Source organism: Rattus norvegicus, chromosome 5 (assembly GCF_021556685.1).
Source record: "Rattus norvegicus strain SHRSP/BbbUtx chromosome 5, alternate assembly SHRSP_T2T, whole genome shotgun sequence".
In the NCBI taxonomy this organism is placed as follows: domain Eukaryota; kingdom Metazoa; phylum Chordata; class Mammalia; order Rodentia; family Muridae; genus Rattus; species Rattus norvegicus.
Window position 1 is genome coordinate 93,702,957 of NC_141538.1, and position 17,859 is coordinate 93,720,815.

Below are 17,859 nucleotides of genomic sequence, written 5' to 3' on the forward strand. Positions count from 1 at the left end.
ACCTACCTACCCACAGAAGCATTCTCTACCATGAATTACACATCCATTGCATATGGTTAGCATGCTGAGTGGAAAACAACACACACAGAATGAAACAAAGGCCAAACCAGGTAGCTCTGCCAGGACTACCTCAATATTATAACTCCAGATGTCTACATCTCAAAAATAAAACACGAGCATGAACAGACAAAATAATGTGCCTCTTCCAGAAGCCACCCATCCTGTTGCATTGGGTGCAGGAAAAACAATGCAGCTGAAACATATGACAAGGACCTCAAAATAGAAATTATAAAAATGCTTTAAATAAACACAAACACATGAATAAAATAATGAAAGAACCTTAAGACATGAAAGTAGAATTTAACAAAGAAATATAAACATACATGAAGGAAAGAAAGAAAGAAAGAAAGAAAGAAAGAAAGAAAGAAAGAAGTAAAAATTCAGAAAGTCAAACGTGAAGCTCAGAGGTAATGCTTACCCAGAGATGAAAAGACATAGAAGAAAGACTCTCAGGTCTGAAGACAAGGCAGAAGAAATTGATGAGTCAGATAAAGTAAATGTGAAATCTAGAAAATAAAAATAATCTTGGTATAATACATCCATAAAATCTGGAATGATGCAAATAATAAGTTCAGAGCAAGGAAAACAAACCCAGGGCAGAGGCAAATAAAACACTTTTTATGCAATTTTTGAGAAAAAAATACCACAATCTGAAGAAAGATATTTCTATCAAAGTACAAAAAGCATTCACACCAAAATAGCCCCAGAAAATAATTTTCCATGACAAATAATAATCAAAACACTAAATGTATAGAATAAAAGTAAAGGATGTTATAATCGAGAGAGAGAGAGTTGCTGCAAAATTAAAATAAAAACTATCGACTCCTGAGGCTACAGAGCGGAAGAGACCACCAACACTGCCCACCCCTGCCCACATCCCTGGCCCAAGAGGAAACTGTATAAGGCCTCTGGGCTCCCGTGGGGGAGGGCCCAGGAGCAGCAGGACCTCTGCCTGAGACACTACCGGAACCTGAAGGAAACAGACCGGATAAAAAGTTCTCTGCACCCAAATCCCGTGGGAGGGAGAGCTAAACCTTCAGAGAGGCAAACAAGCCTGGGAAACCAGAAGAGATTGCTCTCTGCACACACATCTCGGAAGCCAGAGGAAAACACCAAAGGCCATCTGGAACCCTGGTGCACTGAAGCTCCCAGAAGGGTCAGCGCAGGTCTTCCTGGTTGCTGCCGCCACAGAGAGCCTGTGGGCAGCACCCCGCAAGCAAACTTGAGCCTCGGGACCACAGGTAAGACCAACTTGTCTGCTGCAAGTGACCTGCCTGGTGACGCAAGACACAGGCCCACAGGGACAGCTGAAGACCTGTACAGAGGAAAAACTACACGCACGAAAGCAGAACACTCTGTCCCCATAACTGAATAAAAGAAAACAGTAAAACAGGTCTACAGCACTCCTGACACACAGGCTTATACGACAGTCTAGCCACTGTCAGAAATAGCAGAACAAAGTAACACTAGACATAAGCTGATGGCGAGAGGCAAGCGCAGGAACCCAAGCAACAGAAACCAAGACTACATGGCATCATCGGAGCCCAATTCTCCCACCAAAACAAACATGGAATGTCCAAACAACCAGAAAAGCAAGATCTAGTTTCAAAATCATATTTGATCATGATGCTGGAGGACTTCAACAAAGACGTGAAGAACTCCCTTAGACAAACACAGGAAAACATTAATAAACAAGTAGAAGCCTACAGAGAGGAATCGCAAAAATTCCTGAAAGAATTCCAGGAAAACATAAATAAAGAAGTAGAAGCCCATAGAGAGGAGACACAAAAATCCCTGAAAGAATATCAGGAAATCATAAATAAACAAGTAGAAGCCCATAGAGAGGAGTCACAAAAATCCCTGAAAGAATTCCAGGAAAACACAATCAAACAGTTGAAGGAATTAAAAATGGAAATAGAAGCAATCAAGAAAGAAAACATGGAAACAACCCTGGATATAGAAAACCAAAAGAAGAGACAAGGAGCTGTAGATACAAGCTTCACCAACAGAATACAAGAGAAGGAAGAGAGAATCTCAGGAGCAGAAGATTCCATAGAAATCATTGACTCAACTGTCAAAGATAATGTAAAGCAGAAAAAGCTACTGCTCCAAAACATACAGGAAATCCAGGACTCAATGAGAAGATCAAACCTAAGGATAATAGGTATAGAAGAGAGTGAAGACTCCCAGCTCAAAGGACCAGGAAATATCTTCAACAAAATCATAGAAGAAAACTTCCCTAACCTAAAAACGAGATACCCATAGGCATACAAGAAGTCTACAGAACTCCACATAGATTGGACGAGAAAAGAAACACCTCCCGTCACATAATAGTCAAACACCAACCGCACAAAATAAAGAAAGAATATTAAAAGCACTAAGGGAAAAAGGTCAAGTAACATATAAAGGCAGACCTATCAGAATCACACCAGACTTCTCGCCAGAAACTCTGAAGGCCAGAAGATCCTGGACTGATGTCATACAGACCCTAAGAGAACACAAATGCCAGCCTAGGTTACTGTATCCTGCAAAACTCTCAATTAACATAGATGGAGAAACCAAGATATTCCATGACAAAAACAAATTTACACAATATCTTTCTAAAAATCCAGCACTACAAAGGATAATAAATGGTAAAGCCCAACATAAGGAGGCAAGCTATACCCTAGAAAAAGCAAGAAACTAATCGTCTTGGCAACAAAACAAAGAGAATGAAAGCACACGAACATAACCTCACATCGAAATATGAATATAACGGGAAGCAATAATCACTATTCCTTAATATCTCTCAATATCAATGGCCTCAACTCCCCAATACAAGACATAGATTAACAAACTGGATAGGCAACAAGGACCCTACATTCTGCTGCCTACAGGAAACACACCTCAGAGACAAAAACAGACATTACCTCAGAGTGAAAGGCTGGAAAACAATTTTCCAAGCAAATGGTCAGAAGAAGCAAGCTGGAGTAGCCATTCTAATATCAAAAAAAATCAATTTCCAACTAAAAGTCATCAAAAAAGATAAGGAAGGACACTTCATATTCATCAAAGGAAAAATCCACCAAGATGAACTCTCAATCCTAAATATCTATGCCCCAAATACAAGGGCACCTACATATGTAAAAGAAACCTTACGAAAGCTCAAAACACACATTGCACCTCACACAATAATAGTGGGAGATTTCAACACCCCGCTCTCATCAATGGACAGATCATGGAAACAGAAATTAAACAGAGATGTAGACAGACTAAGAGAAGTCATGAGCCAAATGGACTTAACGGATATTTATAGAACATTCTACCCTAAAGCAAAAGGATATACCTTCTTCTCAGCTCCTCATGGTACTTTCTCCAAAACTGACCATATAATTGGTCAAAAAACGGGCATCAACAGGTACAGAAAGATAGAAATAATCCCATGTGTGCTATCGGACCACCACGGCCTAAAACTGGTCTTCAATAACAATCAAGGAAGAATGCCCACATATACTTGGAAATTGGACAATGCTCTACTCAATGATAACCTGGTCAAGGAAGAAATAAAGAAAGAAATTAAAAACTTTTTAGAATTTAATGAAAATGAAGGTACAACATACCCAAACTTATGGGACACAATGAAAGCTGTGATAAGAGGAAAACTCATAGCGCTGAGTGCCTGCAGAAAGAAACAGGAAAGAGCATATGTCAGCAGCTTGACAGCACACCTAAAAGCTCTAGAACAAAAAGAAGCAAATACACCCAGGAGGAGTAGAAGGCAGGAAATAATCAAACTCAGAGCAGAAATCAACCAAGTAGAAACAAAAAGGACCATAGAAAGAATCAACAGAACCAAAAGTTGGTTCTTTGAGAAAATCAACAAGATAGATAAACCCTTAGCCAGACTAATGAGAGGACACAGAGAGTGCGTCCAAATTAACAAAATCAGAAATGAAAAGGGAGACATAACTACAGATTCAGAGGAAATTCAAAAAATCATCAGATCTTACTATAAAAGCCTATATTCAACAAAATTTGAAAATCTTCAGGAAATGGACAATTTCCTAGACAGATACCAGGTACCGAAGTTAAATCAGGAACAGATAAACCAGTTAAACAACCCCATAACTCCTAAGGAAATAGAAGCAGTCATTAAAGGTCTCCCAACCAAAAAGAGCCCAGGTCCAGATGGGTTTAGTGCAGAATTCTATCAAACCTTCATAGAAGACCTCATACCAATATTATCCAAACTATTCCACAAAATTGAAACAGATGGATCACTACCGAATTCCTTCTACGAAGCCAAAATTACTCTTATACCTAAACCACACAAAGACACAACAAAGAAAGAGAACTTCAGACCAATTTCCCTTATGAATATCGACGCAAAAACACTCAACAAAATTCTGGCAAACCGAAACCAAGAGCACATCAAAACAATCATCCACCATGACCAAGTAGGCTTCATCCCAGGCATGCAGGGATGGTTTAATATACGGAAAACCATCAACGTGATCCATTATATAAACAAACTGAAAGAACAAAACCACATGATCATTTCATTAGATGCTGAGAAAGCATTTGACAAAATTCAACACCCCTTCAGGATAAAAGTCCTGGAAAGAATAGGAATTCAAGGCCCATACCTGAACATAATAAAAGCCATATAGAGCAAACCAGTTGCTAACATTAAACAAAATGGAGAGAAACTTGAAGCAATCCCACTAAAATCAGGGACTAGACAAGGCTGCCCACTCTCTCCATACTTATTCAATATAGTTCTTGAAGTTCTAGCCAGAGCAATCAGACAACAAAAGGAGGTCAAGGGGATACAGACTGGAAAAGAAGAAGTCAAAATATCACTATTTGCAGATGATATGATAGTATATTTAAGTGAACCCAAAAGTTCCACCAGGGAACTACTAAAGCTGATAAACAACTTCAGCAAAGTGGCTGGGTATAAAATTAACTCAAATAAATCAGTTGCCTTCCTCTATACAAAAGAGAAACAAGCCGAGAAAGAAATTAGAGAAACGACACCCTTCATAATAGACCCAAATAATATAAAGTACCTCGGTGTGACTTTAACAAAGCAAGTAAAAGATCTGTACAATAAGAACTTCAAGTCACTGAAGAAGGAAATTGAAGAAGACCTCAGAAGATGGAAAGATCTCCCATGCTCATGGATTGGCAGGATTAATATAGTAAAAATGGCCATTTTACCAAAAGCAATCTACAGATTCAATGAAATCCCCATCAAAATACCAATCCAATTCTTCAAAGAGTTAGACAGAACAATTTGCAAATTCATCTGGAATAACAAAAAACCCAGGATAGCTAAAGCTATCCTCAACAATAAAAGGACTTCAGGGGGAATCACTATCCCTGAACTCAAGCAGTATTACAGAGCAATAGTGATAAAAACTGCATGGTATTGGTACAGAGACAGACAGATAGACCAATGGAATAGAATTGAAGACCCAGAAATGAACCCACACACCTATGGTCACTTGATTTTTGACAAAGGAGCCAAAACCATCAAATGGAAAAAAGATAGCATTTTCAGCAAATGGTGCTGGTTCAACTGGAGGGCAACATGTAGAAGAATGCAGATCGAACCATGCTTATCACCCTGTACAAAGCTTAAGTCCAAGTGGATCAAGGACCTCCACATCAAACCAGACACACTCAAACTAATAGAAGAAAAACTAGGGAAGCATCTGGAACACATGGGCACTGGAAAATATTTCCTGAACAAAACACCAATTGCTTATGCTCTAAGATCAAGAATCGACAAATGGGATCTCATAAAACTGCAAAGCTTCTGTAAGGCAAAGGACACTGTGGTTAGGACAAAACGGCAACCAACAGATTGGGAAAAGATCTTTACCAATCCTACAACAGATAGAGGCCTTATATCCAAAATATACAAAGAACTCAAAAGTTAGACCACTGGGAAACAAATAACCCTATTAAAAAATGGTGTTCAGAGCTAAACAAAGAGTTCACAGCTGAGGAATGCCGAATGGCTGAGAAACACCTAAAGAAATGTTCAACATCTTTAGTCATAAGGGAAATGCAAATCAAAACAACCCTGAGATTTCACCTCACACCAGTGAGAATGGCTAAGATCAAAAACTCAGGGGACAGCAGATGCTGGCGAGGATGTGGAGAAAGAGGAACACTCCTCCATTGTTGGTGGGATTGCATACTGGTACAACCATTCTGGAAATCAGTCTGGCGGATCCTCAGAACATTGGACATTGAACTGCCTGAGGATCCAGCTATACCTCTCTTGGGCATATACCCAAAAGATGCCCCAACATATAAAAGAGACACGTGCTCCACTATGTTCATTGCACCCTTATTTGTAATAGCCAGAAGCTGGAAAGAACCCAGATGCCCTTCAACAGAGGAATGGATACAGAAAATGTGGTACATCTACACAATGGAATATTACTCAGCTATCAAAAACAACGACTTTATGAAATTCGTAGGCAAATGGTTGGAACTGGAAAATATCATCCTGAGTGAGCTAACCCAATCACAGAAAGACATACATGGTATGCACTCATTGATAAGTGGCTATTAGCCCAAATGCTTGAATTACCCTAGATGCCTAGTACAAACGAATCTCAAGACGGATGATTAAAATGTGAATGCTTCACTCCTTCTTTAAAAGGGGAACAAGAATACCCTTGGCAGGGAAGAGAGAGGCAAAATTAAAACAGAGACTGAAGGAACACCCATTCAGAGCCTGCCCCACATGTGGCCCATACATATACAGCCACCCAATTGGACAAGATGGATGAAGCAAAGAAGTTTAGACCGACAGGAGCCGGATGTAGATCGCTCCTGAGAGACACAGCCAGAATACAGCAAATACAGAGCCGAATGCCAGCAGCAAACCACTGAACTGAGAATAGGACCCCCGTTGAAGGAATCAGAGAAAGAACTGGAAGGTCTTGAAGGGGCTCGAGACCCCATATGTACAACAATGCCAAGCAACCAGAGCTTCCAGGGACTAAGCCACTACCTAAAGGCTATACATGGACTGACCCTGGACTCTGACCTGATAGGTAGCAATGAATATCCTAGTAAGAGCACCAGTGGAAGGGGAAGCCCTGAGTCCTGCTAAGACTGAACCCCCAGTGAACTAGACTGGTGGGGGGAGGGCGGCAATGGGGGGAGGGTTGGGAGGGGAACACCCATAAGGAATGGGAGGTGGGAGGGGGATGTTTGCCGGGATACCGGGAAAGGGAATAACACTCGAAATGTATATAAGAAATACTCAAGTTAATAATAAAACAAAAAACTATCTTTTACCCCACACTAGGTCCAGCACCATAGTGCCCCAAGATATCTCACCTGCTTTGCTCTAGCCCATATTACACTGCAGATGGCTTCTCTCTGAGCCTGAGCCTAGCAACAATCTCTCAACCCATCTAGTTCCCAAGACAGGTTGCCACCATGCCAGAAATATACATCCCAATTCTGTGGTGGCATAGTGTCTCCAGCCACCACATATCTCTTGAACTTAAATGGCCACATGAAAGAGTACACAGCACAATAACCTCTGATCCAATTGATAAGATATAATTGTTCACCTAGACATACAAAGCCCTGTACACTTCCACCCCTTAAGAATATTCACAGCAACCTGTAAATGTGCAGAGAAGAATCTGAACATCTACCTCCATGTTCTCTCAGCTGCATCTCCCCTTCTCCTTAGTTCCAGTCTCATCCTCTCTAAAACTTTTCTCCCAGCAATCCTTCCGTCTCATCACTGACAGGCCTCATTCTATCTTGTTTCTGCCTTTATCTACGTGATGACATCATTCTACAGTTCACCCTTTTTGCCTAATTAAAAAAAATTTCTGTCAAATATAAGCTAAGCACAACTATTATCATTTTGTAATCAAAAGCATAAAATTTACCTAACACCCAGTCCAACACCTTATCAGTTCAACAGAACATTTAGTTCTCCATTTCAGCTTTAGAAAGGCTTAAAATCTGTGTTATAGTCTTGCTAGCTTGTATACTATCTGATAACTATCTAATAACATATGCATTTTCAAAGTCTAACAGCCTGATAAGCTATGAGACTATAATCATTCTTCAAACCCATCAGGAAGGCTAACACAGCTTCCAGAACTGAGAGGTTGTAGAGATAAATCTCCACTAGCACAGTTCTCTGCTAGCAACATGTGAGTGCAAGTCTTCAACCTTCTGGTCCAAAATCAACTCATACATACTTGAAATGCAGAAATCTTGAAGGGCTGATAATTCTGGTTTGGCAAAATTATCATTCAACTATTCTACATACAGTGTCCTTTTTTGAACAGTATTATTAGTCTGTAGATGAAATAGGCAGTTTCTGCCCAGTGGCTGCTTAGCCACAAAGTATTACCTCCCCTGGAGGTAGAGATGTTCAATTTCTTCAATAAATCTGGCAAAGGGGAACTGTTATGAGCACATATGTCTTAACAAAAGATAGATAACTTTAAATCTCGTATTTTGAAGATTTCTGACGTTTTTGAAAACCATCTATCTATATAAGGTAATCTGGACTGTTCTCCATTAACTATCTTATTATCTTGAAAGTAATCTAACAAACTCAGGGCCATGAATTTGCTATTTGGTCCTTAATTCACATGTGTAATCAACTCAGAAGTTTGTAGTGGCATCAATAGAAGGACCTAACCTTGTACTTTTAAAATTTTTTAACAAATAAATTCTATATCAAAGTAAAGATATGATTTTAGCTTAGTTATCAAATGAGATTATAGCTGTACATCTCAATCTAGGAACTGTCTTCTTTCACTCCACATAGCTACACACTCCTTTCCAATAATATCCAATATCCAATAAAAGAAAAAAAAAAGATTGTTCATTGCCCCACTCCTTTGGAAGCTTGCATGGTATCTTCTGGTACTAGGAAAGTTGTTTCCCATAGAAAGAGCATTTAGGTGAGTTCCAGCTTAGAGGTCTTTGAGCCTTGTTTCTGAAGTGCACAGTGCCTTTAGCAACATAATTTGACCTTCCATCTCTGACGTTTTCCCAAGGAAAAAGCAATGGGCTCTATATTTTGGGAGTCTCTTGGATACCTCTGGACAGCAAGGTCATATAACATTACACCCACATAAAATAAAATTATATTAATTTTTCAATGAAGTCTTAAAAGCAGAGATATGGGAAAGGAAAAGAAAAAACCATTTTAAGTTATATTAACTGAATATATTTATTAAATTTTTCTTTCCGTTTTTCATAATATTTGGTAACATTTACTACAAGGGTGAAATATAAACAACTTTTATCAGAATCACAGATTCTTTCTCTGTGTTGGTCATTGTTTCTCTCTCTCTCTCTCTCTGTCTCTCTCTCTCTCCCTTCCTTCCTCCCTCTCTCTCTCTCTCTCTCTCTCTCTCTCTCTCTCTCTCATGTGATACATGTATGTGTGAGTTTGTACTTGTATGGGCTTACATGTGGAAGCCTAAGGGCAGCCTTGGGTGTCTCTCATTAATCTGTCTGCACCTTAATTTTATTAGAAAGTGTCTCTCACTGAATGGGAGCTTATTGATGTGTCCAAGCTGGTATCTTTAAACAACCCTCCCCCGTTCCATAACCAAGGACAGGTTTACAGATACACAATGTTACTCTAGATAATTTTAAGTATGGACTTGAGGATTTCAATTCAGATCTTTATACTTAGATTGTACTTTGCCAATTTAACTCTCTCCCAAGGCACAAAGTCTTTTCTCTTATCAATTTTATACGTGGTATTGTGTGCATATTCTCAAAAAATTATTCATGTAATCAATATTTCTGTCTCTGAATTTTAGCTATGGATTAAACAAATAATTGTACTAATTCTAAGCTAAGAGTTCCTGTCAATCAGGATATTTTTTTTTAAGTTTGGAGTTACTCTTTGAGCATCTACATTTTCCCAGACAAGGACAGCTTATACCTAAGTACTAGATCTATATTACTCACTCAGTCTGCTCATCATAAGCACTTGGGAACTTCATAAGTATCTGCTTTCCCAGAAATTACTCCACCCTGATTACCTCACACACTGTGAGCATGAAGGTCAGGCTGCCAAGTGACACTGTTGTGCTAGGGAGCTTCTATTTGTATTGTCACATGCATCATCTCTTTCTGCCTGTACAATTGTTTTATAATATTTCCCATATGGCACTTGTAATAATACAATACCTTTATTTCTTTTAATGGCATAGATTCTTTCCAGAAATGCATTTCCCTCTATTTGTTTCTTGTTTGGAAAATAACAGGATTGTTCAGTTATGTTTTGACCTTATGGTATCCATGAATTTCTTAGAATTTCAGGTTTGGTCAGGAGATAAGTAGGCTTCTTCTGGTGATTTTGATATTGTCAGAAATTCTTCATATGGTTGAATCAGGTGAGAAAAATGCTCAAAACATTGGTTTCATTGTACTAGATGGCTAATGGCAACCAAGAACAGTTTGCTGGCAGTATAGAGAAGACACAAAGCACAGGCAACTCAGAACCCTGGAAACTAGCGTGTTCCTGCTGGGATAAGATGTTGATTTCTGAAAGAGAAATAATACATAACCCTAGATTTTCTCCACAATTTAGAAGTTGTGTTCTTTGGAATTCCATTATAAATACTTAATTTATGACTGTGGTTGCTGGCCTTGGTTAAAATTAACCTAACATGGAGGACAATGAGCATGTCATTTATCATACTTCTCAATCGAAATACTTCCTTATTTTTATTTCCTCAGGATTCAAGAGGTGCTACAGCATTTTTAGGATTCACTGCTGCGGGTTTTGTTGTATTCCAGGGAAATAAAAGAATTCATTTGAGAAAATGGTAAGTATGTCCTTGAATAAAATGACTTCCTTTTCTTAATCTTCTCCCTCTTTCTCTTTAACATTTTTTTTTGAACTGTCAGGTAGTTTTCTAGTTAGCTTTAACTGTCAACTTGATAGAATTTAAAATTATTGTGTTAGCTTGTTAGCATTTGTCAAGTAGACACACATCCTAGACATACCTAAGAAGAGTGACTCTCAATTGAGGATCTTCATCAATAAAAACTGCATTAAACCACAGAGATATCTGTGGGTCCTTTTTTTTTTTGATAGCTAATTGATATAACATTGCCTGTACCTACTGTGGTTTATAGCATCCCTAAACAGGCAGGCTTGGGCTGCATAAGAAATATAACAGATAAAGTCATTGTAACAAGCAAGCAATGTTCCTCCAGGGTCTGTGCTTTAGTCACTGCCTCAAAAGAAACATACTATCTTTTTAAAATAGTGGGTCCTAAAGTAGGGTCTTCTGTGGCACACCTGAACATACTGGTTTTAGAGAAGATTATTGCAGGATTTTTGCAGGAGCTTTGGGTGGCAAAAGAGATTGAGTGTTTAGAGTTTAATGGACTGTTCTGTGGGAAATTGGAATACAATGTTGAAAGCATTGTGAATAATGAAGACTTGACTGTGAAGGAATAAAAGCTTCTATCAGGATTGTTTGTGTGATACTTTATATTCAGACTCTGTGAAAGAGAAAGCTTGATTGCTTAGGTGGAAAAATTAATATTGTTATCTGGTACAGAAAAAGCAGTTGTTCTAATAAGACCACCATCACTGAGGTGAACTCTCTGACGTATGTCCTTAGAATCAGCACAGAGATGCTATGGTCCAGACAGAACCAAAACTCCATCTCAACCTGAGAGCCAAACATGGTAATATGTATGAGTCTCTCACATCGTACTGCTTTTGCAGTCATAAAAATGTCATAAAAAACAGTGGAGGTTTGACGCTACATGGCAGGTTCAGAGTTCCAGAAGAAATCTAGGAATAGCCATTTGTAATGGTGCAGCCTCAATTGCAGTAGAAACCCCAAGATTGAAAGAAACACAGAAAAAAAGCTGAAAACGGGTAGCACGTGACAGGATGAGGGTTCCTGGAGAGAATCTGGGAATGTAGTCTCAGGTACATGACCACGGGATGAGCACCAAGAGCAGTAGTAGATGTAAAGTGGAGCACACCACGCCTCTGTGTGTACTGTTGATTATGGAGCTCCAGTGGTGGGGGTTGCTCAAGCCCTTTGGAGACTAAAGATTATGAATGAGTCCCGGGCATTGGACAGTGGGCTGTTTTCACAGTTTGATTTTGATTTGATATTATTCTTCCTGTGCTCTAGTGGATATTTTTTTAGAAATATTATACCGTGACATATTTTGGATTTCACAGTATCTGACAGTAAAATTACTGAATTTTGAAAAAGAACTTTGACTTTTAAACTCCTGCAGTTTTTAAAGACCATATGGGTTTATTTTATTAAAAGTGGGTGGGACTGTGTTTTATATTATGATGTGATGTGAACATGATATCTTGGGCACAAAGTAAAAAAACAGAACTATTGCTTAACAATAATATTTTTGTTGTCAAATATACAAGGGGTAGATACTACTACATAGCTTTTGTCACATGACCCAAAATTCTAGGCATACACAAAAAGAATAAAAATGACTTGAGGAGTTGTCTCAAACTGGCCTCTGATCATGTCTATGGGACATTTTCCTTGGTTATTAATTGATGTTGAATGATACAGTTTTTTCTTTTTTTTTTATTATTATTATTTTTTTTTCTGCTGTCATTTTTTTTTATTTTTTTTTTATTTTTTTTTTATTAACTTGAGTATTTCTTATATACATTTCAAGTGTTATTCCCTTTCCCGGTTTCCGGGTAAACATCCCCCTCCCCCCTCCCCTTCCTTATGGGTGTTCCCCTCCCAACCCTCCCACCATAGCCGCCCTCCCCCCATAGACTAGTTCACTGGGGGTTCAGTCTTAGCAGGACCCAGGGCTTCCCCTTCCACTGGTGCTCTTACTAGGATATTCATTGCTACCTATGGGATCAGAGTCCAGGGTCAGTCCATGTATAGTCTTTAGGTAGTGGCTTAGTCCCTGGAAGCTCTGGTTGCTTGGCATTGTTGTACTTTTGGGGTCTCGAGCCCCTTCAAGCTCTTCCAGTTCTTTCTCTGATTCCTTCAATAGGGGACCTATTCTCAGTTCAGTGGTTTGCTGCTGGCATTCGCCTCTGTATTTGCTGTATTCTGGCTGTGTCTCTCAGGAGCGATCTACATCCGGCTCCTGTCGGTCTGCACTTCTTTGCTTCATCCATCTAGTCCAATTGGGTGGCTGTATATGTATGGGCCAAATGTGGGACAGGCTCTGAATGGGTGTTCCTTCAGTCTCTGTTTTAATCTTTGCCTCTCCCTTCCCTGCCAAGGGTATTCTTTTTCCTCATTTAAAGGAGGAGTGAAGCATTCACATTTTGATCATCCGTCTTGAGTTTCGTTTGTTCTAGGGATCTAGGGTAATTCAAGCATTTGGGCTAATAGCCACTTATCAATGAGTGCATACCATGTATGTCTTTCTGTGATTGGGTTAGTTCACTCAGGATGATATTTTCCAGTTCCAACCATTTGCCTACGAATTTCATAAACTCCTTGTTTTTGATAGCTGAGTAGTATTCCATTGTGTAGATGTACCACATTTTCTGTATCCATTCCTCTGTTGAAGGGCATCTGGGTTCTTTCCATTTTCTGGCTATTATAAATAAGGCTGCGATGAACATAGTGGAGCACGTGTCTCTTTTATATGTTGAGGCATCTTTTGGGTATATGCCCAAGAGAGGTATAGCTGGATCCTCAGGCAGTTCAATGTCCAATTTTCTGAGGAACCTCCAGACTGATTTCCAGAATGGTTTTACCAGTCTGCAATCCCACCAACAATGGAGGAGTGTTCCTCTTTCTCCACAACCTCGCCAGCATCTGCTGTCACCTGAGTTTTTGATCTTAGCCAATCGCACTGGTGTGAGGTGAAATCTCAGGGTTGTTTTGATTTGCATTTCCCTTATGACTAAAGATGTTGAACATTTCTTTAGGTGTTTCTCAGCCATTCGGCATTCCTCAGCTGTGAATTCTTTGTTTAGCTCTGAACCCCATTTTTTAATAGGGTTATTTGTTTCCCTGCGGTCTAACTTCTTGAGTTCTTTGTATATTTTGGATATAAGGCCTCTATCTGTTGTAGGGTTGGTAAAGATCTTTTCCCAATCTGTTGGTTGCCGTTTTGTCCTAACCACAGTGTCCTTTGCCTTACAGAAGCTTTGCAGTTTTATGAGATCCCATTTGTCAATTCTTGATCTTAGAGCATAAGCCATTGGTGTTTTGTTCAGGAAATTTTTTCCAGTGCCCATGTGTTCCAGATGCTTCCCTAGTTTTTCTTCTATTAGTTTGAGTGTGTCTGGTTTGATGTGGAGGTCCTTGATCCACTTGGACTTAAGCTTTGTACAGGGTGATAAGCATGGTTCGATCTGCATTCTTCTACATGTTGCCCTCCAGTTGAACCAGCACCATTTGCTGAAAATGCTATCTTTTTTCCATTGGATGGTTTTGGCTCCTTTGTCAAAAATCAAGTGACCATAGGTGTGTGGGTTCATTTCTGGGTCTTCAATTCTATTCCATTGGTCTATCTGTCTGTCTCTGTACCAATACCATGCAGTTTTTATCACTATTGCTCTGTAATACTGCTTGAGTTCAGGGATAGTGATTCCCCCTGAAGTCCTTTTATTGTTGAGGATAGCTTTAGCTATCCTGGGTTTTTTGTTATTCCAGATGAATTTGCAAATTGTTCTGTCTAACTCTTTGAAGAATTGGATTGGTATTTTGATGGGGATTGCATTGAATCTGTAGATTGATTTTGGTAAAATGGCCATTTTTACTATATTAATCCTGCCAATCCATGAGCATGGGAGATCTTTCCATCTTCTGAGGTCTTCTTCAATTTCTTTCTTCAGTGTCTTGAAGTTCTTATTGTACAGATCTTTTACTTGCTTGGTTAAAGTCACACCGAGGTACTTTATATTATTTGGGTCTATTATGAAGGGTGTCGTTTCCCTAATTTCTTTCTCGGCTTGTTTCTCTTTTGTATAGAGGAAGGCAACTGATTTCTTTGAGTTAATTTTATACCCAGCCACTTTGCTGAAGTTGTTTATCAGCTTTAGTAGTTCTCTGGTAGAACTTTTGGGATCACTTAAATATACTATCATATCATCTGCAAATAGTGATATTTTGACCTCTTCTTTTCCGATCTGTATCCCTTTGATCTCCTTTTGTTGTCTGATTGCTCTGGCTAGAACTTCAAGAACTATATTGAATAAGTAGGGAGAGAGTGGGCAGCCTTGTCTAGTCCCTGATTTTAGTGGGATTGCTTCAAGTTTCTCTTATTTAGTTTAATGTTAGCAACTGGTTTGCTGTATATGGCTTTTACTATGTTTAGGTATGGGCCTTGAATTCCTATTCTTTCCAGGACTTTTATCATGAAGGGGTGTTGAATTTTGTCAAATGCTTTCTCAGCATCTAATGAAATGATCATGTGGTTCTGTTCTTTCAGTTTGTTTATATAATGGATCACGTTGATGGTTTTCCGTATATTAAACCATCCCTGCATGCCTGGGATGAAGCCTACTTGATCATGGTGGATGATTGTTTTGATGTGCTCTTGAATTCGGTTTGCCAGAATTTTATTGAGTATTTTTGCGTCGATATTCATAAGGGAAATTGGTCTGAAGTTCTCTTTCTTTGTTGTGTCTTTGTGTGGTTTAGGTATAAGACTAATTGTAGATTCGTAGAAGGAATTCGGTAGGGCTCCATCTGTTTCAATTTTGTGGAATAGTTTGGATAATATTGGTATGAGGTCTTCTATGAAGGTTTGATAGAATTCTGCACTAAACCCATCTGGACCTGGGCTCTTTTTGGTTGGGAGACCTTTAATGACTGCTTCTATTTCCTTAGGAGTTATGGGGTTGTTTAACTGGTTTATCTGTTCCTGATTTAACTTTGATACCTGGTATCTGTCTAGGAAATAGTCCATTTCCTGAAGATTTTCAAATTTTGTTGAATATAGGTTTTTATAGTAAGATCTGATGATTTTTTGAATTTCCTCTGAATCTGTAGTTATGTCTCCCTTTTCATTTCTGATTTTGTTAATTTGGACGCACTCTCTGTGTCCTCTCATTAGTCTGGCTAAGGGTTTATCTATCTTGTTGATTTTCTCAAAGAACCAACTTTTGGTCCTGTTGATTCTTTCTATGGTCCTTTTTGTTTCTACTTGGTTGATTTCAGCTCTGAGTTTGATTATTTCCTGCCTTCTACTCCTCCTGGGTGTATTTGCTTCTTTTTGTTCTAGAGCTTTTAGGTGTGCTGTCAAGCTGCTGACATATGCTCTTTCCTGTTTCTTTCTGCAGGCACTCAGCGCTATGAGTTTTCCTCTTAGCACAGCTTTCATTGTGTCCCATAAGTTTGAGTATGTTGTATCTTCATTTTCATTAAATTCTAAAAAGTTTTTAATTTCTTTCTTTATTTCTTCCTTGACCAGGTTATCATTGAGTAGAGCATTGTTCAATTTCCACGTATATGTGGGCATTCTTCCCTTATTGTTATTGAAGACCAGTTTTAGGCCGTGGTGGTCCGATAGCACGCATGGGATTATTTCTATCTTTCTGTACCTGTTGAGGCCCGTTTTTTGACCAATTATATGGTCAATTTTGGAGAAAGTACCATGAGGAGCTGAGAAGAAGGTATATCCTTTTGCTTTAGGATAGAATGTTCTATAAATATCCGTTAAGTCCATTTGGCTCATGACTTCTCTTAGTCTGTCGACATCACTGTTTAATTTCTGTTTCCATGATCTGTCCATTGATGAGAGTGGGGTGTTGAAATCTCCCACTATTATTGTGTGAGGTGCAATGTGTGTTTTGAGCTTTAGTAAGGTTTCTTTTACGTATGTAGGTGCCCTTGTATTTGGGGCATAGATATTTAGGATTGAGAGTTCATCTTGGTGGATTTTTCCTTTGATGAATATGAAGTGTCCTTCCTTATCTTTTTTGATGACTTTTAGTTGGAAATTGATTTTATTTGATATTAGAATGGCGACTCCAGCTTGCTTCTTCTGACCATTTGCTTGGAAAGTTGTTTTCCAGCCTTTCACTCTGAGGTAGTGTCTGTCTTTGTCTCTGAGGTGTGTTTCCTGTAGGCAGCAGAATGCAGGGTCCTCGTTGCGTATCCAGTTTGTTAATCTATGTCTTTTTATTGGGGAGTTGAGGCCATTGATATTGAGAGATATTAAGGAATAGTGATTATTGTTTCCCTTTATATTCATATTTGGATGTGAGGTTATGTTTGTGTGCTTTCATTCTCTTTGTTTTGTTGCCAAGACGATTAGTTTCTTGCTTCTTCTAGGGTATAGCTTGCCTCCTTATGTTGGGCTTTACCATTTATTATCCTTTGTAGTGCTGGATTTGTAGAAAGATATTGTGTAAATTTGGTTTTGTCATGGAATATCTTGGTTTCTCCATCAATGTTAATTGAGAGTTTTGCTGGATACAGTAACCTGGGCTGGCATTTGTGTTCTCTTAGGGTCTGTATGACATCAGTCCAGGATCTTCTGGCCTTCATATTTTCTGGCGAGAAGTCTGGTGTGATTCTGATAGGTCTCCCTTTATATGTTACTTGACCTTTTTCCCTTACTGCTTTTAATATTCTTTCTTTATTTTGTGCGGTTGGTGTTTTGACAATTATGTGACGGGAGGTGTTTCTTTTCTGGTCCAATCTATTTGGAGTTCTGTAGGCTTCTTGTATGCCTATGGGTATCTCTTTTTTTAGGTTAGGGAAGTTTTCTTCTATGATTTTGTTGAAGATATTTACTGTTCCTTTGAGCTGGGAGTCTTCACTCTCTTCTATACCTATTATCCTTAGGTTTGATCTT

The 17,859-nt window shown here is 38.9% G+C and overlaps 1 protein-coding gene across 2 annotated transcripts in view; it reads left to right on the forward strand.

The window, feature by feature from the left end:
• Frmd3 (FERM domain containing 3) overlaps window positions 1-17,859 on the forward strand; it is a 288,014-nt gene that overhangs the window by 194,805 nt on the left and 75,350 nt on the right. For both annotated transcript variants that reach the window (NM_001415820.1, NM_001415819.2), the window contains 1 exon segment: window positions 10,807-10,895. In NM_001415820.1, the coding sequence (NP_001402749.1) occupies window positions 10,807-10,895 (89 nt within the window).